This window comes from Carcharodon carcharias, chromosome 13 (genome assembly GCF_017639515.1).
Source record: "Carcharodon carcharias isolate sCarCar2 chromosome 13, sCarCar2.pri, whole genome shotgun sequence".
Classification (NCBI taxonomy): Eukaryota; Metazoa; Chordata; class Chondrichthyes; order Lamniformes; family Lamnidae; genus Carcharodon; species Carcharodon carcharias.
In genome coordinates this window covers 38564409-38589946 of record NC_054479.1, presented here as the reverse complement: position 1 = coordinate 38589946, position 25538 = coordinate 38564409, and the positions used below count along the sequence as shown (strand labels likewise).

General features: G+C 42.6%; 1 protein-coding gene across 1 annotated transcript in view; it reads left to right on the top strand.

Moving 5' to 3' along the window:
- The window catches only part of LOC121286395 (calcium-binding protein 7), an 81318-nt gene extending 64778 nt beyond the window's left edge, over nucleotides 1–16540 (top strand). Inside the window, exons 4-5 of the mRNA XM_041203487.1 lie at nucleotides 8714–8867; nucleotides 16413–16540. Coding sequence (XP_041059421.1) covers nucleotides 8714–8867; nucleotides 16413–16540 — 282 coding nt within the window. The remainder of the gene's footprint in view (nucleotides 1–8713; nucleotides 8868–16412) is intronic.
- The last annotated feature ends 8998 nt before the right edge of the window (nucleotides 16541–25538 follow it).

The window sequence follows — 25538 nt, the reverse complement described above, 5'->3', positions numbered from 1 at the left end:
CAATACCATGTGCTTTAATTTTACACACTAACCTCTTAAGTGGGACTTTATCAAAAGCTTTCTGAAAATCCAAATACACCACATCTACTGGTTCTCCCTTAACTAGGTCCAGATCAATTGTTAATCCCGTCACCCTGGCTTCTTCTCAAAGATCCTTCTGGGGATTTGCCATTCATATCTAGCAGATTATTGAAAACCTGAATTTGGCGTACTTGTACTACATTACGCAGTCTACATTATATTCTTTACACAGCCAACCACACTTCAGGTGGCCAGTGCACCAGTGAATGAATGAATTAACAAAAGAAAATGCTGGAAAAACTCAGCAGGTCTAACAGCATCTGTGGAGAGACAAACAGAGTTAACGTTTCGAGTCCGTATGACTTCTACGGAGCTAATCAGCATGCTTAGTTTTGGTTAAATTTTAATTTATAGCTGGCAAGTCAACAGCTTGGGTAACATTCAGATACATTAAAACGCTAATGTATTCAGGTTACAAAAACAAAAACAGAATTACCTGGAAAAACTCAGCAGGTCTGGCAGCACATCTCCGACATGTATTCAGGTTGTTGTTCATAAACTCCAGATCCAGCATTGATTCCTGGGTCTTACACAACCTTATTCTTTGAGTTGATGATGTTGTCTCCCTCTAGGAAGCTTGTATTTTCCTCCAGAACATCAATATGAAGAATCTCTATCTGCTGTCATTGTGTTTGTTCCTTCTTTCAATGTTGTTCTTTCCATGTACAAGTAATCTTGCTGCTTTTCTCAGAACCTAACTGTGACATACAAGTGATACACTGGTACTAAACTTCACACCTTGGAAATCCAATTTCACAAATTATTTCTTACTCCATTTTTGGAATTTTCTCCAGATTTATCCAAGTGCCTCTGAACTAATGTGTTTCTATCTCCCTCTCTTTCTTTCTCCCTCTCTTCAAAGTCTTCTCTCTGACTTTCTGAAACTGTATGGCTATTTTAAAATACTGGAAAAGAAAAATTATGCAACGATCCTATTGCACTGGTCAGGGAAATTTCTTTAAATTGTGCTCCTTATTTTAGGCACAAGCAGGCATGTTTTAAAATGTTTTCAAACAAAGCTTTTAATTTATTAAAGAACTGACCAGTGTACACCAATGAAACTATTAAATGGTTCAATGTAACTTTTCACAGTCATTTCCTGTGTAGTAACTTAAAGTATAGCCTTTCCTACTGCCTATCGGGGTCACGTGATTGTTCTTGGAGGCCCCAATCAATGATCCCTGGGCACAGGTAATCCAGCAGTGGGTGGGCCTTCTTGTAGAGGACCTGGTTCAAGCATCTAGCACCTGAAAAGCTCTCTATAATAAAGTTAGCTGTTTCTAATTGAAACCTGTCCAGTACATCAAGTCATTGCATTTGGTGACAAGGATGGAATAGCTCTAACCCTGCACCTCACCTTGTGAACATGAGTACATCAAATCTTAAGAAAAAAGAAAAGAATACTCACCAGTCATGCCACTCTTTGGCAGAATCGATCCTGATGACACGATTATGGAAGACTGGAGCCAGTATGTAGATTGCCTTGGTTTTTATTTCCTGGCAAATGAAATTACCATAGAGGAGAAGCAGAAAGCAATCCTTTTGAGCGTATGTGGTAGCAAGACATACAATCTCATCCACAGTCTGACGGCCCTGAAAGCACACAATTCTAAGCCCTTTAATGAATTAGTTGACCATGTGAAAACGCATTTTTAGCCGAAGCCATCCATAATAATGCAGAGGTTTAAGTTTAATTCCAGAATTAGGGCCCTGGGAGAGTCCATCACAACTTGTATAGCAAAGCTGAAGCAGCTGACTGAGCACTGCACATTCAGCGACACACTTAATGATATGCTGCGGGACCAGTTAGTTTGTTAGGTAGATATGGGAACCTCAACCACAGTGGTAGGAGAGCACACGTTTAAATACCTAAATAAAGGTACCCAGCTACTGAAACTGGCTTAATTGAAAACAAACACTGGAGAATCCATACAGTTAAAGAGTGTTGCCACAGTACCTGTGTCCTATTGGCTATAAACAGCCCAACTTCCAGTCATCATAGTGACAGGCGAAGGACCTAATCTTCTGGACCGAGACTGGGTACAAAAAATCAAGTTTGACTGGCCTGAAATATTTCACGTGAGAACAAGAGGAGTTCCTCAACAACTAAGGAAATACGACAGTGTATTTCGTGACAAATTAGGGAAGTTAAAAGGCTTGCAAGCAAAAATATATATGGATTCTCAGGTGACACCCCATTTAAGGCCAGACCTATGCCTTATTCCTTAAAGGAGAAGGTGGATGCAGAACTGTGCCAATTAGAAAAGCTGGGCATCATCCAACCAGTCCAATTTTCAGAATGAGCAGCACCATAGTCCCAGTGGTGAAACATGACCAAACTATCTCATTTGTGGGGACTATAAATTGACTGTGAACAAGGCAGCCAAACTAGCTAAATATCCTATACAAACTGGACATGAGCCATGCATACCAACAGTTAGAGCTGGATAGCACGTCTAGAGGGTATGTAACCATCAAGGGTCTGTATCAATATACTCACCTACCCTTTGGTCTGTACGTGCAATCTTCCAAAGGGCAATGGAGAGTCTTTTGCAAGGACTTCCCCGAGTCGTGGTATACCTAGATTATTTTCTGATCACAAGGTCAAATGAAACCCATCACTTGGCCAACCTGGAAGAGGTGCTAAGAAGATTCTTGGAAGCCAGTGTACGCTTAAAGAAAGAGAAATGTACATTCCAAGTGCCAGAAGTTACTTACCTGAGTCACAAGGTGAAAACCATGGGTTTGTATCCGGTAGAAGAGAAAGTTATATCAATCAAAGAGGTGCCCTCTCCATCTAGTGTAACTGAATTCGAGGGCAGAATTTTCCGCTTGTCGGGCAGGCATGCACCCGAACCAAACAAGGGGAATATGACACGCATTGACATCAGGCGAGTGTCCTGATGTCATCGCGCACTCGCACGATATTTCAGTCAGCATGCATACACAGGAGTCGGCAGCAAGCCTGCCGACAATGAACAGGCCTATTAAGATCATTAAAGATTTAATTAAATGAAATTTTTTGCTGCCCATCCAACCTTACAGTTGGGCGGGCAGGCGAAAATGTCAAGTGGCCTTTGGATTTTTTGCGAAACCTCATTCACGGGCAGGACGAGGATTTGATCCGTTATATGAAAAAGTTTAAAAATTTCCAAACTGATTTCTAACATGCCCCTGCAAAATCACAAGGGGACATGTTATTAACATTTTTAAAATCTTTTTTATGTTCAAAAATCTTCATCTCCCTGAGGCAGCTCTGTGCCTCAGGGAGCTTTTGAACTTCCGCGCTTGCCCTCCTCCCCCCAACACAGGCAGCGCTGCAGTGCGCATTTCATGCTAGGCAGGCCTTAATTGGCCCACCAGCATGAAATCGCAATAGCGACTTGATCGTCAGCGGCAGTCAGCTTCCCAACTATTCCCTCTCCGCAGTTGTGAAAGGTTATTCCCAACTTAGAAAAGGAAGATTTATTAGTGATATTCAGAGTGGAGAAATTCCACCAGTATCTACATGCATTGTGTTGGACCATAAACCATTACTGGGTTTATTCAGTAAGGATAAGGCCATTCCACCAATAGCATCAGCAAGAATTCAACAGTGGGCTTTGATATTATCTGTGTATGCACCTTCCTGGCTTGCATTTGCAAATGCGGACGCATTCAGTCACCTCCCTTTACCAGATAGCATTGTATGTGCTCCAGCACCACAAGAAGTTGTGCTTGTACTGAATTTCTTGGATTCTTTAACTGCGTGTGTGAAGCAAATTAGGAATTGGATGAACAGAGATCCAATTTTGTCAGGAGTCAGAGACCTTGTATTGCAAGGGTGGTCAAATTTACCAGTGTCTGAAGAGATGAGACCATTCCATACCTGAAAAACAGAGTTAAGTTGGCAAGATGGAATCTTGTTATGGGGATCAAGAGTTGTCATCCCTTTGCAAGGAAGAGAACCACTCTTGACAGAGTTTCACAGTGCACATCCAGGCATACTGAAGAATGAAAATGCTTGTGCGAAGCTATGTCTGGTGGCGAGGCCTTGACAGTGATATTGAAAGCATGATCAAGCACTTGTCTCCATTGTCAGCAACAACAGAAGTTGCCTGTTTCAGCTCCACTGTATCCATGGGAGTGGCCTGGTTGACCCTGTGTTAGACTACATACTGATTAAGTAGGACCATTCTTGGGTACTATGTTTTTACTGATCGCATATGCGCATTCTAAGTGGATGGAAGTGCATAAAGTTAGATTACCGACATTGAGTGCAACTATTGAAAAGCCGCATCAATGTGTTAGTATACATGGCCAACAGAAGTCATTGTTTTGGATAACGGTTCATTCTTTACTAGTACAGAATTCCAGAGATTCATGAGTTTAAAAGAAATAGACAAATTAAAAAAACACCATGTCATCCCTCATCAACTGGTTTAGCTGAGAGAGCTGTGCAAACTTTCAAATCTGGGATGAAGAGGTTATCAGAGGGTACTCTAGAAACTTGACTTTCCCTCTTCTCAGTTATTGTATAACGCCACATTCGACTACGGGTTCAACACCGTCTGAATTATTGATGAAATGTCATCTACATTTAAGGTTAAGCCTGGTATTTCCAAACTTAGAGGGGAAGGTAGAAAAGGATCAGATTAATCAAAAATTGAATCATGTTATTCATAGCTCAAAGATTTACTGTAGGAGACACAGTTTTCATGCAGTATTTTGGAACCTTGTTGGATTCCTGGTACAATTGTCTCAGAAGCTGGTTCCTTTCCTTCCAGGTGGAAATGGAAGACCGAATTGTTCGAAAACATATGGATCATTTAGGAATAGAGAGGCAGTTCAACAACCAGCTATTCCACCTGTGCTTAACATCACACCATTAATCCCTGAGGTGACAGATCAACCTAGAATAGACATGCCCGATGTCTCTGTAGAGTTGCCTACCCCTGAACTGCCACTTTATAATGATATATCTGGGTGCTTCGGTTCCTGATCATGTCGATCCAGTGGAAGAACCTCAAGTGGTAGTGGTACACTGCTCTGACCGAATAAGGTAACCAACTCAGAGACTTAATCTTTAATCACCTGAGTTGCCTATGATGTGGGATATTCAAATGTTCTCTGTAAATAGAAACTTAAAAAAGACATCGAAAGGAGGAGGAAATGTAATAATTGAAGGTATAGCCTTTCCTATTGCCTACTGGGGGTCACGTGGTTGTTCTTGGAGGATTTGACCAATAATCCCTAAACCCGGGGGTGGGGCTTCTTGCTGAGGACCAGCTTCAAGCAACTGAACAGACAATCCCTGTATTAAGGTAATCTGTTTCTAGTTGAAACATGTCTGGTACATCAAGTCATTAAACTGATTTTAAAATCAGGTTACTCACTGGTGGAGAGCTGGGCAATTATTAAGAATACTTATTTTTGGTGATAAACCCACTTTCAATTAGATTAATAAAACTGCACCAGATTACCACTCTTCAATACATCAATGGGTACTTTTTAATGATAAAAAAGAAACCATTGCTTTCTATTCCACTGCTCGATTGTACATTTGTGATTACGAAAATTAATTTTATCAGGAATTTGAACTCAAGCCTAACCAGTACAATTTTGAGCATATTTTGGGCATAATTTCCTGATTGCACCCAAAGCAAAAGGTCCACCACAATGTCTTTTATTCATTTGAATCTCAAAGTAAACTACCTTCTCCCATCTTGACTAATCTGAGTAATGCATCTCATTACAAAAATAGATTGGTATACCTGAGAGAGAATTGTGGAACAGTGGAACAGAAGTTGATCATGGCTGCCCCCAATTTTTTGACAATGAAAGTTGAAGGTTTGGGGAAGAATTTCCATGCATGATCTCCCCTACCCCGTCCACGAAGGTATGTGCCAAACTGACTCGAAACAACGTCCGAGAGGCTAAAGTGCCTGTCTAAAGACAGCAGGAGACATCGCAGCAGAAATAGTATTCCTACTTCCGGGTTGCAATTAGCAGAAATTATTTCCACATTTCCATTGATGCTAATCAGGGCTTTAATGCCTGTTTTAGGACCCAGTGCTAATTTCAGCGAAAATTGGGCAGACAATGCCGAAGAACGGATTAAGATTTTGTTTTATTATTTATCTTTATGTGCAACAGTGAGTCACCTACTCCACCCTCACAAGCTGCTCCCTATTATATTTATAATGATTTTTACATACATTCCTCTTTTGTGTTATTCAACAATGGGAAGTGCGACCTAATGACTGGGAGCAGAATCTTACCAACCTAGTCACAACTCTGTGACCATTTTTAGGATTGTTAGCCAACTCCCTGCACAGCAGCACAGCATGCCCAACAGTTGCTCTTTACCAGAGCAAACCTATTAATAACCCGCTTTCAGGCTCTCCAACCAGGGAGGGAGGGTGGATGGCGTGTCCATTCTGTTAAAGGGAGGATTTCTGTTTAAAGGGACTACCGCATGGTTCAGAAAAGCTCACCAGCACTTGGATTTTTGAGGCTGCAGCAGCCACAGGAATGGAAGGCCCCGGGTCTATCACTCTTACCTGGAAGTCCTGCTGCGGGATTTGATGGACTGCAGTGAAATGAGCTCTCCGAAGGACAGGAGGAAGGTCCTCCAACTGGAGACTGTGCACCAAGATGATCCAGAACCTCAGGAGGGCATGACAGGTGAGTGCCATAACAATTTCAAGTACAACAATTTCACTACACTCTGACTTGCCCAGCATGGCACTTTTCAACTGAACTAACCATGCAGCTGCACTCATTCCTCTCTCTCCAGTTGCCTCACAACCCCATCTGAAGAGTCAATACTCACAGTCACCCTCAGCCTCAAGGTCTCTCACACCCATATATCACAATCAGCCTCCAAAAATAGTGCCCTTCCTTCCTCTCCACCAAGCCCTTAGCAACACTCATTCTTCACTGCTTTCTCTCTTTGCAGGGGGAGAAAAACACACACACAACTTGACGAGAGGCAGACAACCAGGCCAGGTTGGGGGTGTGGCCTTCCAGTGACAGGCAACTTGGTGGCCCCTTGTGATGCATGTCCAGTTTCTCCACTGGGAAGGAGGTCTTGTTCTAGGAGGCTGCAGATGTCAACAATGACCTGCAGTGAGAGCCTGAGGCTCCTGAGGTGCTGGTGCTCAGACATGTTGAGAGAGCTGATCCTTTGAGTGTCTCGCCACCTTCCAGCTGGATTTTGTTGTCCTGTGGAGTGGCATGTGGCTGAGGAGAAGGCGGCTGAAGCTGCTGTTTGTGTTGGAACAGTTGGTGGTGGCATGGCCTCTCTTCTTGACCCCTGGCAGAAGTGAACGGGGGAGCTGCATAAACTGAAGGCTGGTAGCAGGGCAGTGCAGCTTAAGATGTTTGCCTATTCCCTTACCCTTGTTAAAGCTTTTGTACACCACGTCGGCCATTGCGTGAGCAATTGTTTGCTTATCGGCACTTTCTTTCCCCTCTCTTCTTTTCCCCCAAGGAGATGTCAGCCATGGCAGAAAAGAGACCTTGACACGTTTTAACAGGGAGACGGCGCCCAAGTCTCTGGAAGTGGATTCCTTTCATTTGTCCTGGCCATGGACATTTCATTTTCTTTCTTTAAGCACCTTTCTGACAGGTGTGAGAAGTAATGCCTGGAGTGGTTGCTGAAGCACAGCCCAAACAGAGAGATTATCCTGGAAATGTCCGAATCTCAGTCCAGAGCTGCAATAACTGCTCTGTTCAATTTTGAAATGTTCACCGATTTTGTCTGCCAGTTTTGAGTTGATTCCTTTTTCTCTTTAATTAGGATTGTCTCTTTTTAAAATTTTCAATGTCTTGTTTTGCTCAGAGGCTCCCCCTGTCCATCATATACAGGTATCACAATTTGCTGCACAGTAACTGCACAAACCAATGCTGCCCTCATATTGCTGGAACCTATCTAATTGACTTCCATGGGAAAAGCATGTTCATTGTGCACGATCTTGCCGTTTGTGAGGTTTCGTGGGAACATAACCCTCATGAATGGTGGCACTTTACTGTAATTTGTTTCCCGTGGGGGAGGGAGGGGGTGGGGAACTTATCTGATCTTTATCTTCATTCTCTGCCTGCCACCAACCCCTCAACTGACATCAGGCCACCATCATATAAGGAGTTATAGAACACTATCACATCTTATTATTCCATGGTACCATATTTAGACACATTATTTGTCTGTGGTGCTATAGTAGCACTTCTAATTAAGCAGCGCAACGATATGGTGTTCAAGAATAACATTAATCCAATCATTGTTACTGTTTTTGTCCAGATATAGAGTATAAACCTTGCCTTGGTTTAGGGTTATTATGATCCCTACTATAATGGTCTTTGGCACAATAAAGCACTTTCTGTAATGAAAATATGAATTCAGTTTAAGTGCCAGAAATTATTCATTAGTATAGAAATGATGCATTGGTCAAAATATCCAGACAAACAGAAAAAGGCAAGAGACTCAACAAAGGTTCCAATTCATGTTACACTTAAGTAACTATCAGCTAATCACAGAGTGCCATTGGAAGAGACAAGTTATAATTGTTGTTGCTACCATAATGGATGTAATTATATTACGATGACACTACTCCTGGGGTTATCAACTTTACATATTTGGTTTGTCCCACAGTGCGATATGCAGAGAATGACGGTAGAAGAGCTGAAGAGACTCCTTTATGAGGCATTCTGTGAACATTTGTCAATGAAGGACATAGAAAATATAATCATGACAGAAGAAGCAGGCCACGTTGTAAACCCAGATGAATGTCCTGTTGACATTGACAGTAAGTCCAGTATGATATTGCACAATCTGTTTCTGGCTTCCAGTAAATCACTGCAACAGTCACAAATCCACCAAGTGCAACTGAATGAATGTCACACTTTCTGATAAGATGTGATAAATGGATGAATATCTTTCCAGTATTTTCTCTTTTTGAAATGCTCAGCAGGTCTGGAAGCATCCGTAGAGAGTGAAACAGGGTTCATGGTCTGGAATTTAACAGCTGACTCGCCAGGAATGGAGGCTCAGTAAGGCTTGGGGAGCCTGGCATTGGGGTTGCCCACACACTGTGAAGTTTTAACTCCACCATGTGCATGTGATGCTACCAACTGGTTCCCTGCCCAGAAGCCAGCCTGACTGACAGGCTTCCAGTTCTGACAAAAGGTCAGCAACCTGAAACAGCGGCCAAAATTTTCCGTTAGGCGAGCAGACAGAGCTGAAGCTGACGCGGGCCACACCGCCATTTTGCGTGGGCGAGCCGATTAAGGCCCACCCAGTGCATTTCCCACTCCCGTGGAGAGTGGGAGTCTTAAATTTGCGGCGGGCGTGTACAGACCGCTGGGTCCAATGGTGACCCGGCAGTCTGTATAAAAAAAGGCCAGGCAGCCTCCTTTAGGCTGCTCACAATAGCCAGCTACAGGTGGCACCGCAGGGGGTCTGCACAGCAGGCCAATGTAGAGGGAAGGCCAGAGGAGGAGGGCAGACTGCAGGGTGTAGGCCAGGAGCAGGGCAGGCTGCAGGGTAGGCCATCGAGGGGCCCAATGTGCCCCTCCCTTTTCTGATGACTGCCTTGCCGCCCTTGTGGAGGAGGTGGGAGGTGCTGTTTCCCCAAGCTGGGAGGAGGAGAGCCCCCCCAGATGATGGTGTGCCTGGGAGTTGGTGGTGGAGGTGGTGAGCTCCCGTAACGTGGTGCGGCGCACCTCAATCCAGTGTCACAAGCACTTCAACAATTTGTTGCGCTCTGGAAGGGTGAGTACCATGTTAGCATTGGGCATTTAACCCAGCAGGTAGCCTTAGCATTTGAGAGCCTCCCCCTCCCCCGCCACCAAGTCTTAGTGTCGTGACTGCACTGACTCATGTTGGGCATTTGTTGCACGCTGGATGGGCAAGCAGATAGTCACCATGCTTACATCAGCCTTAGTGGTTCATGAGAAGATGGGTTCTCCCCCGCACCATGTGTTGGTTTTAGTCACACATGACTAGTCTGGGGGCAACCTGCAGGATATGCAGCTAGGCACATACTCAGAACTCCAACATATGTTCTATTCACGGTGATGAGATGGTGGAAGGGGAGCCTCAAGGTCTTGTGGCCAAGAGCCATCTGGTGCCCTCGGCGCTGCACCTAGTTGCGCCTCCTTGCCATGGGAGCTAAGACCGTGTGTTTCTGAAAGTGATGGGCACAGAATGTGTCCAAGGTGGCCATTGGGTGGGGGTGGTTTGGGTTGGGTTGGGAGCAGCCATAATATATTTTTGTGACCGGTCACTTGTAGCGTGGACAAGAGGCACAGGAGGCCTCAGATGGGCCACTGTGGTTGGGGTACGGCATATGCGTGCAGAGTACATAAGCGATCAGCCCCAATAAATGGTCTTCTCTGTTTTGCAGGAGAAAAGTGCGCATAATGCACACGAACGTTCGCGCACTGGAGGCGGCCAGGCCCAGCTCGTCATCTTGACCCGTTTTGAACAGGAGGCCCTGGAGCTAGAAATGTGCCATGCATCCAGGTCCACAGGTGTCAGTGAGGCTGGGGTAGAGCAGCCAGGTATTTGAGGCCCACAGTCCCATCTGCTCTGTCTTCCCACCATCCAAAGCACTGATGATTGTTTGAATCGTTAATGCAGCAACACTACTCATTCACAGACTGATAGAGTCAGATGTTTGGGTCATAGACAACGGTCCCTCGGCCGTTCGAAGATGCGCGTCTCTAGCACCTTCCAAAGTCGCCTTGTCCCATTTCTGACCACTATCCCCATGGCCTTGTATGCATGGCATCGCAACTGCACATCCAAATACTTATCTTAGGAGGGTTTCTGCCTCCACCATCCTTTCAGCCTGTGCGTCCCACATTACTGTGTGCAAAAGTTCCTCATTGCCTCACCTGTCAACCTCATGCCCCTTACCTTAAATAAATACCACCAGGTTAGTCATCCCTCCGCCAAGGGGAAACGTTGCTTTCTGTCCACCCGATCTATGCCCCTCATAATGTTATGAAGCTCAATAATGTGACCCGTCTATCTCCTGTGCTCCACGGCAAATTTCACCAGTGTTTGCTATGTTACCTCATAACTCCAACTCTCCAGGCCAGCACGCATCCTGGTCACGAAGCTCTGCACTCTCTCCACTCCAATCACATCCCTCCCATGAAGCGCTGATCACAACTGAACGCAGAAGTGTAGCTTTGACCTCAACAGCGTTTTCTGCACTTGCAACATGACCTCCCTGATCCTACGTTCTATTCCTCGGCTAATAAAGGCAAGTGTGGCTTTTACCTTCTTAAACGCCTTATTTTCCTGTTCCGCTACCTTAACGGGCCTGTCGACATGCCCAGCAAGGTCCCTCTAATCGTCCTTACTTTCCACGCTCCTACCATTCCTTGTGTATTCCCGTACCTTGTTTGACCTGCCCAAGTGCATCACCTCACACTTATCCACATAACATTCCATTTGGCATTCCTTAGGCCATCTGACCAGCCCGTCTGCATCAGCCTGTAATGTTTGGGCCTCCTCCTGACTATTAGCCACCCCACCAATGTTCATCTCCTTAGGTTCTGGAAGGTTGAGCGCATTATGAGCATTGTGTGCGCACTAACTGATCCACTGTTCTTGTTGTTAATTTCAGCATCATCAGAGCATGGCTGCCAGGAGGAATTTCAGATGTCCCCTCTCACACCTGAGGGGCCTGAATTGTCACCTGCGTCACACCATTTCAGTGAGGCAGGCACCAGCGCAGAGACTAGCACATCGGTGGGAATTGTTACATTGGCTAGTGTCCCGAGGCACCTTGGAGAGGGCACTTCACAATCGCTGGAGGAGATGGCACGGACAGAGAGTGCCGATGGCACCAGCAGCTGGAGGGCTGCAGGGGACCAGGCACATGCTGAGTCGGACCGTGATGATGTGTCTCTGGAGTCGTCTGCCACGCAGCAGCTGCAGAAAATGCGGCCGGGTGTGAAGGAGCATCTGGCAGGGTTGCATGAGAGTATGCTTCGCTTGGTCTCCATGGTGGAGAAATCCGCGCGGAACGTCAGTGATGCCATGAGCCTCATGTCAGAGCGTCAGGCTTCCTCCATGGAGAGATTGGTGACTCTCCTGGAGAGGGGCTTCCAGCAGAATAACCAGCTTCTCCTGGAGATATGTTCGGACCTGCAAGCCCTCACAGCGCCAGTGGTCACAGTTGGTCATTGGCAATGTGGGAGATGGTCTGGGCACTAAGTGTCCCAACTCAGTGCCCATCCATCTACGGTGAGCAGGAAGGTCTGAAGTGACCTCACGTCAGTGCAGCAGCTGCCTATTGTTTCTATGGGCTTCTCCCAAGACGCTCCAGATGTGGGCGGCAGCTCCTCCGCTGCTCTGCCAGTGACCGTTTCATCTGGTGAGGCTGCGACGACTGGGGAGATGCCAGCTGTGGAACTGGCGGGGCCAGCACAGGCGCCAATGGCCAGAGGATGTCTGCCAAGGTCATTGAGGCCAACAGGACAGCAGAGTCAGCAGGCTGTCTGAGAAGCCACTCCCAGCGATGGGACAGCACCAAGACGTAGCACCCAGAAACGTAAGCATAAGGCACACCACAGGGTTTCTCACTGCTACTGTTGTGTTGGCCCTAGGTTAGGGAATTTTTATTTTTTGACCTTGTAACAACGTTTGGAATTAATTTTGTTAGATCACATGATGGATCAAAATAAAATCCACGTGTTAACATGTGGCTTCTTTGTGCTGCATCTGTATGTTTCACGGACATATCATGAGAGTTTGAGTGGACATTGAGGTTTATGTACTAAGTTCTTAGTTGCAGCTGATAAAGTGATGTAGCACTTAAGTGCCATGTATGGATGCTCCAGGCAATGCTGGTCCTCCAGATCCATTTGTGTGGAGCTAGCTGAAGGTTCATTGGATTAAAGTCTGCCGAGTGTCCTTACCTCTTTGGTGTAGTTCCAGGTCAGCGTTCAGCCCCTCATCGTTGCCCCATGCTTCCTCATCCTCCGAACAACTGCTGGACTCATCATGTGCAGCCGCATCCACTGCATCAAGGTCTTCATCATCCACTGCATCCCCCCTTTCCAGTGCAAGACTGTGGAGAGCACAGCATGCTACCATTATCACGGAGGGTATTGGAGTGCACCACCTGAGCGGTCCAGGCATCAAAAGTGCATCTTGAGAAGACCGATGGCTCTCTCCACCACAGCCCTTGTGGAGGTGTGGCTCCTATTGTACTGCTGTTCAGCTTCTGTTATTGGATGGCAGAGAGGCGTCATGATCCACCTTTTGAGGGGATAGCCCTTGTCACCCAGCAGCATCGTCCAGCCGAGCACTGAAGAACCTCGGCACCTGGGAGTGTCTGAGGATATAGGTGTCATGGGAGCTGCCTGGGTACCTTGCACAGACTTGTAGAATCAGCATCCTCGTGATCACACACTATCTGCACATTCATGGAGTGGAAGCCCTTCCTGTTGATGAAGGCACCGGGCTCACCTGCTGGTGCCTTGATGGCTACATGTGTGCAGTCTATAGTACCCTGGACGCAGGAGAACCCAGCAATGGCCGCGAAGCCTCTGGCTTGCTCTGTCTGGCTGGCCTCATCCCAGCGGAAGCGGATGAAGGTCAATGCATGCCTGAACAGAGCGTCTGTGGACAGCTGATTGGGAGACACCACAAAGATCACCCGTCAAGCCCTGGAAGGAGCCAGAGGCATAGAAGCTGAGGGCAACTCTGACCTTCAGAGCCGCTGACTTGGGGTGTCCGCCCACACAGTTAGGGGAGATCTCAGGGCCAGTCCTCTGACAGATATAGTTGACTGTCTCCTTTGATAGTCGGAGCGTCCTTCGACACTGCACCTCAGACATATCGAGATAGCTGCTTCTCCGCGTGTATACCCTGGCAGCAGGACAGTGGTGTCTTCTGCAGCCCCTTCCACCTTGGACAACCTCTTGGCCCTGTGCCCCTTGTGCCTGCGCCTGTCCTCCCAAAGGTGGCTCCCCTGGAAGCTGATTGTGCCCTCCCGGCCTCCTCCTTATTCTAGCCCTCCCTTCCTCCACAGAGGAGCTGCCTCCAGTGGACATGTCAGATTCTATACCCAGGCTAAAGGGAGGCCTCCAGAAAGCTGCAGGCCTGATAAAGATTACTAATTGCAGACTGGTGAGCCGAATGTTCAAAGTACACAGAAAGCTGCTGGAATTTATTCTGAACTGCTGCAGATCACACAGGCAAGTTTAAAACACTTTCTGCAATAAATCCTGACAGACCAGATTGACGACCCCACTGAGCCCCCATATCCTGCCCGTGGATGAGTTTTATTAAAAAGTCGCTTACGCGCCTGCCCGTTGCGCCCATGCACCGAGCTGAAGATCGCACGGGCACCTGAAAATCGGCGTAGATTACCGAGTTAAGGGCCTTAACTAGCCCTTTAATTAATGGCAAGCACGCGTCGCATTCATCGCGCGTCCGCTCAACGAAATATCGCGATGGCATGTGGTGACATCGGGACGCTCGCCTGATGTCACCGCGCGTCATTTTGCACGCAGACATGTGGGGCCCACCCCTGGACATCACCCTGAAAATTCTGCCCAGTAATTCTATTTCTCTGTCCATAGTTTCTGCCAGATCTGCTGAGTATTTCTATCGTTTTCTGCTATTATTTCAGATTTACCAGCATTTGCAATGTTTTGCTTTGGAATATTTTCCAAATGATTTTGATTGGGTAATTGCTCAATAAAGAATGGAAAATAGTAAACCAAAAGTCTTCCCTTTACACATCTTAAAATTGTGCTTCCTTAGTTCTTTTAGGTATATTTCAAACCCTGTGGCATGTGGGGAGTAATTGGCTGTCTAGGCTTCTCCTCCTGCCATAGCTGAGCTAGAAACTATACAGTTTCTAATGTAGACTGTATTCTAATTCAGACTGTAATGACTCCCACTCTGATTTGTCACACAATATGATGAACCACAGTCTACTTGTCAGTTCACCCTCAGGCATGATTTGAGGTCAGCATGTGAAGTATTACAAGGCTATGCCCACTCCTTACCAGCCTATATTGAGATGTTGTGCCACCACATCACTCTGATTAAGTAGGCTTTAAGGTAAAATATCATTTCAAGAACAGTCTACTGTTACTGCATGCTTGTCCTAACAGTAGGAGACATCATTGTAGGAAGGAAAACAGAAAATGCTGGAAAAACTCAGCAGGTCCGGCAGCGTCTGTGGAGAAGGAAACAGAGTTAGCATCTCAAGTCCAAGTGACTCTTCTTCAGAGCTGCTGATGCTCTGAAGAAGAGTCATACAGACTTGAGGCATTGACTCTGTTTCACTCTCCACAGATGCTGCCAGACCTGCTGAGTTTTTCCAGCCTTTTCCGTTTTCATTTCAGACTTCCAGCATCTGCAGCATTTTGCTTTTATCATTGTAGAAATTCTTACTTGAGGGCTGGAATTGGTCTAAATCTTTTCCACATTTTCCACTGATGCTGAATAGACAGTAGAAATTTCTTATGAACCCCCAAGAACAAAGTGAGTGAAATTAACAGAATGCTTGACATCTCCTTTATAACATCAAGGAAAATTAGAGCATTTGATGGAAGAATTGAGTTACATTCTGCTCTCACTCAATTTTAAATCCAATTGTGCTTGAAAGCTTCTTAACTTTGGAGAGTCGGTTAGTAAATAACTTTCTGAAATGATTACAAACTTATTTGGTATCATAATTAGATATAATTTTCCACTTTCATCAAAAATAAATGACTCATTAATATTTTTCAGAGGAATGGAAACAAAGGCCACTAGAACACCAAAAACAAAACTGAAAATGATCTTAGGCAGTCTTTAATGATGCAAATCCTCAACATCTGTGAGATCAACTCTTCACTGTCTTAGACTTTACATGTAATACATATTTACATGGTTATAATGAATGTTTTTAATTAAGCACTATCTTTTCTTCTTGTGGAGTTTGTGGCATGGAATGGACATTTATTGTTCCCAGGGCAAGTGATCATCCCTCTGGCGACAGGGTAGTATTGACTCTGGAATTACCCCATCATTTGAAATTTAAAACATTGAGTACATTTGAATTTTTTAACATATGAATTGCTAATATATGTGTGCCATTATATATTAGTTAACAAATATGCATAGTTGTCCTTGTATGCAATAGACATTTAAAACATACTTGAGTTCCAAGTGGAAAGACACAATTTTTAACTGGCATTTGAACTTATTTGCTCTCACTGGACAGGTTTCCTCACTTCCCAGCTGGGCCACTAGATATAGCCCTGAGCAAAATGAAGTGGTGCTGTTTTCATGTGAATTCAGAAATCAACAATTTTTGTTTTTTTATCTGCAGCATGCTCAACACAGCAGATCAAACAGACGTGTGTAAGAAAGAGTCTCATCTGTGCGTTCGCTATAGCTTTCATCATCAGTGTAATGCTCATAGCAGCAAATCAGGTGCTGAGAAGTGGGATGAAATAAGAGCACAACAGCCTCAAATCAGCCTACACCTGGACAACTCTGAGAAACTGATAGCAGCCCAATTGCATGGTAGTCCTATTGATTTTGGAGTCCCTGAAGGAACATCCAGCCTATACAGGAATACAGGAAATTAGATGCATGATAATGCATGGATTTTCAAATACACGGTGATGTGACAACTTTTATTTTGTGAAACATTTACAATGTTGATGAACAGCACCCAAAAGGATATCACTAAGTGCACTACTGGCAGATGAAATCTACAGTATGCATGACACTATTGAGTAGGCATAAACCTATAGTGAAGACTGGAGGAGCTCCTATTTTGGCAGAGTGAATCCAAACATGTTTGTGTAAAGAGAGAGAAAAAAAAAGACTGGTGAGTGAAAGGGTTCTGGATATTGTATATTCATTTCTTCCTTAGAAAAACAGTTATCTTGCCAGTTGATTTTTGGTCACAATCTGAATTTTCCATAAACATCAAACAGATGCACATCCTGCTTATTCTGTGACTGTTTTTCAACAAAAAATCAACAGTCACTATCTTGTTGGTTCAAAAATGAATTTCCACACTTCAATTTGCATTACACAACTTAACGTATCACAATTTGATACTATATACAAACCATTAAAGTACATGGTTAATATCTTAGCATTGCACAAATATCATTTTTAAAATGTAATTAGCTAATGTAGGGTAATACGGCCAGTTATAGGTAGAAACTAAACCTGTACAGATTTGAGTTTTAAATAGAATCAGTGTAACCCTTTGTAATTATCCTGTATTTACTCACAATTTCAGAAAATGTATAAAGAACTCTTGCACCAACTACTGGATATCAGCATGAAATATAATGGTTTTCAAAGCAATATAACAGATATACTTCCTAGAATGGAAAGGAGCAAAAATACAGGTTTATCCAAATCTATCTGGTTTGATGGAAAAACCATTGACCTTTTCCTATTCAAGCCTTGGGCTTAGTTTTCCAATGACAAGTATGAAAACACCTGAAGCCAAGTTTTCACTCTGTCTTCGCGTATAAGGAGGAAAGTAATGGCAATGTTAGAGGTTTGGATTCATTCTCAATTTGTCAGAATGCTGTTTTCATGTCCCTAGTCAACAGTTTTAAAGCACTTTTACTTTTTTAGCAAAATACAATACATTGAGGAAATCTAGCTTGTTGTTTTATTAAAATTGCACAGATATATTTTTGCATAGTTTACTATAGAAACTTTTATTCATTTACGGAGGATAGAAAAACATGTTTATGAGGTACAGGGCAATGACATTTCCAGCACTGGATTTTATTGCCACTGTTGATGGTGTTTGCTATGTGAACATGAGAAAACGTTAGAGGAAACCAAACCAAATTGTTGGAGGTTTCAGGGTCCTAACGACTTCTAAGAAGAGAAAGGATTCTTTTTCTTATTAAATTTAATACACTTGATAGGAAAATATAGCCTGCATTGGAAGATGGTTGACAGCCAGCCAGTGTCAGTTCTTTGGGATGTATTCAATCATGCTCTGTGGTATTATTATAAGCTTTCTTACAATGATATGATATGAGTTAAGCGTGAGATATTAACCTTTACTTCCTCCAACACAATGAACCATGAACAATCGATTGTCACCCAAGTGGGTAGAAATTACAGAGATGGCGGGGTAAGAAAGGGTTTTAGGACAGAACAGACAAAATTTATATTTACAAAAGGCTTTTTTATTTTGTATCTCAACAAGACATCAAATATTTATTAAATTTGAAGCAAAACATAAACACTTTAATTCTATTCTTAATATTTTAACTTATTTACTGTAGTCCTGACAATCTTCATATTTCATAGAAAATCTGAAGGTACACAGAGGCTAATGAAATAGTACATTGAGCTGTAGCAAACAACTCAGGTTACCATCACAGTTAATGCTGTGGTTTAGGTTTAAGTATGAGAATCTAGCATTGTCAACGATTTAGTGTAGTTGAACTGTCAATAATCACTCTATAAACTATAGTTTTAATTATACATAAAAAGCATTAACACATTTTTGCTTAGGGATGTAATAATAATCGCATCTACTAAAACCAATTATGGGAGCAAAAAGTGCACTTAAAAATTAAACAAGATATCCCAGTACATGCCAAAAGACACCAGAGTAGATTTAAATCTTCCTTTAAAGTCCCAAATTAATTTAATGCTTTAAATCACGATGATTTCTTGTTAAAATTAAAAAGTCTATTATTTGATTTTCTATGAGAAGCAAAATTCAAGACATTGTTAAAAATGTCTTAAATTCCAAATATTTCCCTTTAGTTTACAGCAATGTCATGATACATCCGATACTTAATCAGCTGTTCCATGATGTGTGTTGAATTGCAGCCATGACCATTAAATTAACTGCTCAATGTTTAGTATCATCCGATGGAATAGCTTATATTAAAGGAAGCAAATGTCAACCTGACAGAAAATAAGAACTTTATGCTTATGAGTACTGCGGTTTAATCCTTAGGCTCTGAAAATATGCCATATGATACGCATTCATCTGTGATCCCTTCCTCTGCTATTTTAGTGGAAGCACTAAACAATATATTTTGAAGAGATTAATGCCCCTGCTAAAATAGCAAAGAGAGAAAGCTCAGACATACATGCTAAGCATTAGTATCCTAAGGTGTAAATTCAGGTACTGCGAAATTCAAGGCTCCCTGTGATGCTTCAAACACCAGTTCAAATACAGCTGGAAGAAATTGTTCCGAAGATGACTTTGTGTATCTATTCCACAAACAAGCTAATCTTTCATACAATTGGATAGAGAAACCTTTGCTTGGAAAGTTATCTCATCAGCAGCCCAGCTAATCCAATTTACATGCTGCTGAGAGAATGGGATTGATTTCCCTTCGAGAGTGGACTACAGCTGGCTGACAGGCAGTGTGCACATAGCTGCCTAATCATTCCGGTAGGAGGCCTGTTCCATTTTCAGTTCAGGGCCTGATTAACATTGGGCCAGCAGGCTCCAAATGGAAAAACGAAGTTCCCCAAGACAACCTGCAATATCAGGCAGTGCACGACAGCCTCCTGGCTGCTAGAAGGTACATCCATGGAAGATGGGCTCCAATCTTGGTGGGGAGGGGGAATAGAGAGAAGTGATTTGAAGTGGCAGCAACACAGGCTGGTTTTGTGCAGCCCTGTGGAGCACTCCTGTTCCCCCTGGCCTCGTAAATATAAAGTGAAAGTTACTCATCGGTTTCTCTTCAGCCCCGCTGCTAGCTAATATTGGGCAGAGCATGCACGTTACATGTTTAGTCCAAAAATAATGTAAAGCATTATTGGCATTGTAGGGGCCTAATTTACAAACAATACCTAGATGCCCTCGATAGCTGGCCTCCTGGGTTGCTTATTCAGAGGATCCTGGCAAAATGGAGATGACCATTGTGATGGCAGTAATGAGGCACCATGTTCTTCCATGCCATTGTAAGGGTAATACCACCTATTTGTGCTGGGCAGTAGATCTCAAAATTCAGCCCAATACACTGACATCACAGATAGGGTTATTAAGGGAGACATAAGTAGTCAGAAATAAAAATTGAACTGTTGGTTTGGTAACTTACCTTATAGATGTTTTATTTATTGCAGCAATAGCATCAACACTGTGTGCAATATTAACACAGCAAACTGAAACAACGCAAATTCATCTACTAAAGGCACTTGTAGCTACAATACTTTAAAGCATTTATCATTTCTTTTTGTTACTAATCTGTTAGCTTTAGATAATGAAAAAGATCATGTGTACATATTTTGTAAGGAAAATATAGAAAGAAAATTCAGAATTAGGGTAATACCCTAAAGTTCGTTCATTCTTCCCGTGCATTAATTGGAAAGTTCAGTGACATCCATCATCTAAGGATGTGTTCCGTAACTCCAATAGCATCTACAGTGGGCTTACTTACTGTGCCAAGCCACTCTAAATATTGAGTAGGGATATCACAATACACAAAACACAACAGAGAAAGCCCAATGTTTGAACCGTAAACCGTTTTCTGTGCAATATATTTATTTCTCTGCATGAATAGATATAAAATACGTGTTCGGGAAGTGTATGTTTTATTTGATAGAATATTTTAAGTTAACATTTGTGTAGAAAATATTACTTTAACTGTACCACCAATGTTTCTTCATCCTAACGTAGTCTATGACATCATTTATGAATGCCTTTAATTTTGTACCTTGTCTGTTCTTGTCAATGCATAATGAATAGGAGAACTGTAACACAACAAATTATGTTGAAATTGTTCATAAGTGTGATGTATGAGTTACAATGTCAGTAGATAGTTGAACCCAACAGAAGTTCAGGAAACAATCACCCCACATAGAAGATATGCTGTCTGTGAGTGAGCCATTTCACTGCCCTATAATTCATGAAGTGTAAATTTAAATTTATATTTATAGAGTTGTTGAAAATGTAAAACATGCTATTATCCCCTTTTTGTAATTCCTATCTAAATAATAATCTACTTATATCTATGTCGCTTATGCACATCCAAAGTTCAACTTAACAGGAGTGTTATTATTGTTGTAATAGTATATATAATCTACATTGTGTCCTGTTGTGTGTGTAGTGAACTGTGTCTGGTTGAATTAGTGCTGAATTTAGAATTCAGGCCATTTTCTCAATCCAGCAAAATCCCACTGAGCAGTGAGAATAGAAGTAATTTAAAGGGTGGTACGAGCAGCAGACAAGGTCACATGCTTGGCATACGAACTGGAAGTAAATATTCATGTACAGGAAAGTATATCAGATATACCCTGTCAACTAGTTTAAATCTGTTCCCAAGCTGCGTTATGTTTACAAGACTTGGCAAAAACCTGCATATCAAACCAAATCTCAGAAGACTTTGCGTTTCATATGTGAGAAACACTGCCGCTGACATTTATTTCGTATCACTGTATGGTTGATCTTGGGATTTTCTAAAAACATTTTTTCTTTTAATTTAGCAGTCTGTTTTGCTCTTAGTTCATCAAAACTAAAATAACTGATAAACACACCAAATAGAAAAAGGAATTGTCTTCACTGGGGGCTCATACATTTATGCCCACTGAGGTTTCTTCAATTATCATTATGATTTTGAAGTCTGTAAGAAGAGGCAACTTCTGAGCTTTCCATTCCCGCTGCACTGCCTGAATTCCACCAGAGACACCAACAAAGACTTTGATGGTCTCATCAGTGTTGGCTGCATATTAAATAGATAAAGGCTTCAGGCAGAGGTTAACTAGGACTTCAATAACGGTGATTCATCATTGTAGTAAAAGAGGCCATATGTCAACATGTAATGGAGTAATGGATTCCAAGTCATGTACAAGGAGTGTTTCATATGACCTTTTACTATGCAAGTTGCTGCTATAGATGGTATATCCTAAAATGAACAATATGTTGAAAGGGCTCTTCATTATTACTTCCCTGAATAAATAAAGGGGCAGGTATATTAGAAGTTTTTTTTAATGTTGCTAACTAATGGGTAATAAAATGCTTAAAGCAAAATGTAATTTTCAAATATGTAAAGTTATATTTTTAAAGCAACAGTAATCTTTTTGTTGGTCTTTGAGGTGGGCTTGATTGTAGAAGTAAACATCAGCAACACAACTTTTCTTCATACAAGTCTTTGTTCCATGCAGTTTTTAGTCAGAGCAAGTGGAAAATGTTCACTTGTACTCTCTTTGAGGGAAGAGTTCTGCATTTGCACGCTCAAAAGTATGAGAGTGTGATTCAACAGCTTCCTGTACCAATAGAGTTTTTTTTCTACAGGACAGCCAAATCTTTTTATCAGCGGGTAATAGGTAGCTGCTCTCCTATACCACCAAAAATTTTCAATAAAACTCAGACATTGAACACTGTGAAGTCAGACCTTCCAACTTATCCTCATTGTAAGAGGATGAGATGATAAAATAGAAGATGGTAAACAAGCCAAACCTCTGTGGCTGGCTCAGTAATTCAACATAAAAAAAGAAAATGCTGGAAATTTTCAATGAGAAACAGAGTTAATGGGCAGGAGTTTGCCTTTTGGGTCAGGACTCCAATGCCAGGGTCAAGTGGATGTCACTAGCCTGCACTATGTGGGGAAACAGACACCTGGCAGTGATTTTCCCTGAATTGACCAGATAGTGGCCAGAGGGTGGACTTGCCATCCAAGTAAGTATGGAGGGTAGACTCTCGAAGCTGGAGGGTCAATAGGAGGTCCTCCAGTTTAGAAGAAGCAGCAGCCTGCCCCTCTCTGTTAATTGGCTTCAAGCAGCTATTCACTTACTCAAAAGCCAATCCGGCCCCCGAGAAAACAACCCAAGATTTGGATGGTGCCAACAAATTGACACACCAGCTGACGGTGTGAATTTTTGCAGCCACCTGGCTCCACCCCCTATGGCGGTGAAAATCCTGCCTAAAATTTCAGATTGCTGAGCTTTTGTCAAGTTGCAATTTGTTAACTCCGTTGTCACATATGCTGTCTGACCTGCTAAATATCTCCAGCATTTGCTGTTTTTATTTCAGTTTTCCAGTATCTGCAGCTTTGTATAAGTAATTCAAAACCTGCACTTGCAGGTCCACAGTCTTCCAGCGGACAACTGAGTGCCAGTCAGGCTTGTTAATGGTCAATCGAGGGTTAAATCTGTCACTCGGGGCTGGGTTTCTTTTTCTCTCTCCATTTTGGATAGCTCTGTGAACAATGCAACTGGTAGAGCGTCCCTAGCTTGAACAATGGGATACAGCTTCAGAAAGCTGTGCAGTTAGAACTGATTAAATTCCTGTACACACATGTGAATCATGGAGCTCTGGTTTGGGCAAGTGTCATGTGTCTGTACTGGAATGGAGTTTCCGCTCCATAATAGACAACCCAAAACTCTTCAGACTGTGGTAGATTTCTTAGCGACTTGATTTGGCTATTCTTGATTGTAGATTTTCATGCATGTCATGACCAAAAACAAATCCTCATTTTGAAGGTAATAGCCTCATTTCTGAACAATCATCTGGGTCTTTATATGACAATTGAAAGCTTCTGAGGCCCTGCAACCCCAGCAAATTTGGCTACTCTTGTAAGTTCAGTATTTGGCTAAGAATTTACCTTCATAATATTTTCCTTCAAGTTGGAAGGTCTGTAAGACAAAATCAGTGGAAGGCACCTTCTTGGATCAGTGTCACTGGCACCAATAAATTAAAGGATTTTTCTGCCATTGGTTAAATTATACTATGTTTTTAGCACCAGTGTGAAACTCTGTGTGACTTATGCTAGTAGTACAGTGTAGTGGGAGCCTAAGATAATTTGTTGGATAATTTCATATGAATGCTGAATGTAATCATCTGAAATTCCACTCTCTGCTTTTTGAATGAATGGCTTTTTGAATTGGGCTGTTGGCGAAAATGGATTCGTGCCATTGCTAGTTTAGTGAGGAATTTCATACAAATACTTTACTGTAATTGCTTATTAGCACCTAAAGTCCCTTCTTCCTCTTTCATGAATTTGCCTATCTGCACAAAAGTCCTTGTACATCAGTTCACCCATTGCGGGCCCAAATGTTCACTTTTCCGTGGTTTTAAAAATAAAAAATAGAAGCCATATTTAAAATGCTGAAGGAAAGAAAAACACCCAAATGTAATTTTTTTAAAAGAAGGGTGTCCTGGAAGTATTTCCTGCAGCCAGCCTCCTCCCCACCCCCCCCCAAACCCCCATACCCAGAAGGAACAAACAGTAAAAACTGGGAAGAGCACTGGCCTGAACTGGTCTTGTATACCTTAAAATAGAACACCAGTAAAACTGGGAAATAAGAGTACTGGTCTGAACTGCTTTCTCCTCCTGGACAGCCCTATGACCCCGACAACAAGAACTCCCTGTGACCTCGACAACAAGGACTCCCCATGACCCCGACAACAAGAACTCCCCGTGACCCCGACAACAATTACCCCCCGTGACCCCGACAACAAGAATTCCCCGTGACCCCGACAACAAGAACTCCCCATGACCCTGACAACAAGAACTCCCCATGACCCCGACAACAAGAACTCCCATGACCCCGACAACAAGGACTCCTTGTGGCGCCAATGGCAGTCCACCTCCAATCTTAAGTAAAGCACTGTAAGTATGACAAACTTTACATTTTTCTTGTTTTATTAAATAATTTCTCCAGTAAATTTCTCTTTAAATTTATCAAAAAGATAGTTTTTATTGTCTTTGATCCTTTATGCATGTAAAATTTTAGGATGGCTAGAACCTAACTAATTGACTCCCATTGCAAAGTATATTCGTCATTTGTGATTTTGATGTTTGTGAGGTTCCACGTGAATGTAACCCCCACAAACGACGGGACTACTGTCCTGCATGGTGCAATGTCAAGGCCACTATATTTTCATTGAACAGAATCATAGCAAATGAAACAAACATCATGAATTAGGACACTACTTTTGACATGCAATGTGGATGAATTTTAAACACTGAAACATATATTAAAAGCAAATGTTGGGTAGATTTGACTTGTAACAAAGACCAAAAAAAATACACTAACTTGTTATGCATGTATTTTAAAAGTCTGGATTTTAAATTTTATTTAAATATATGCAGAACTGATTTGTGGGTTGCTTTTAGTGCATGAACTAACTTATTTTTAAATTGTTTGCAATACTGAATAAATCTATGTTTAATTTTTTATTAAAATGTTATACGTTTCAAAATTTGGTATAAGAAAATTGTTTAATAAAAGGGTAATTACTTCCTGAAAAGTTGTTTCTTTTTATTTCTTTCAACAGATGCTGACAAAAATATTACAAAAAAGTTATGTTGGCATCGTGGATCACGAGTCACTGAGTTATCAATGTTGTGTAAGGGTAAATTGGCCAGCTAGAAGTTTTAAACCACCCTTTCCCTGTGAACTTAATATATAGGGAATATCTCAGTTGTGATCCGTAAGCTTGTATGGGATAGGCTAGATGAACCAGTTGGCCTTTCCCTGTTGTAAGTATGTTTGCACA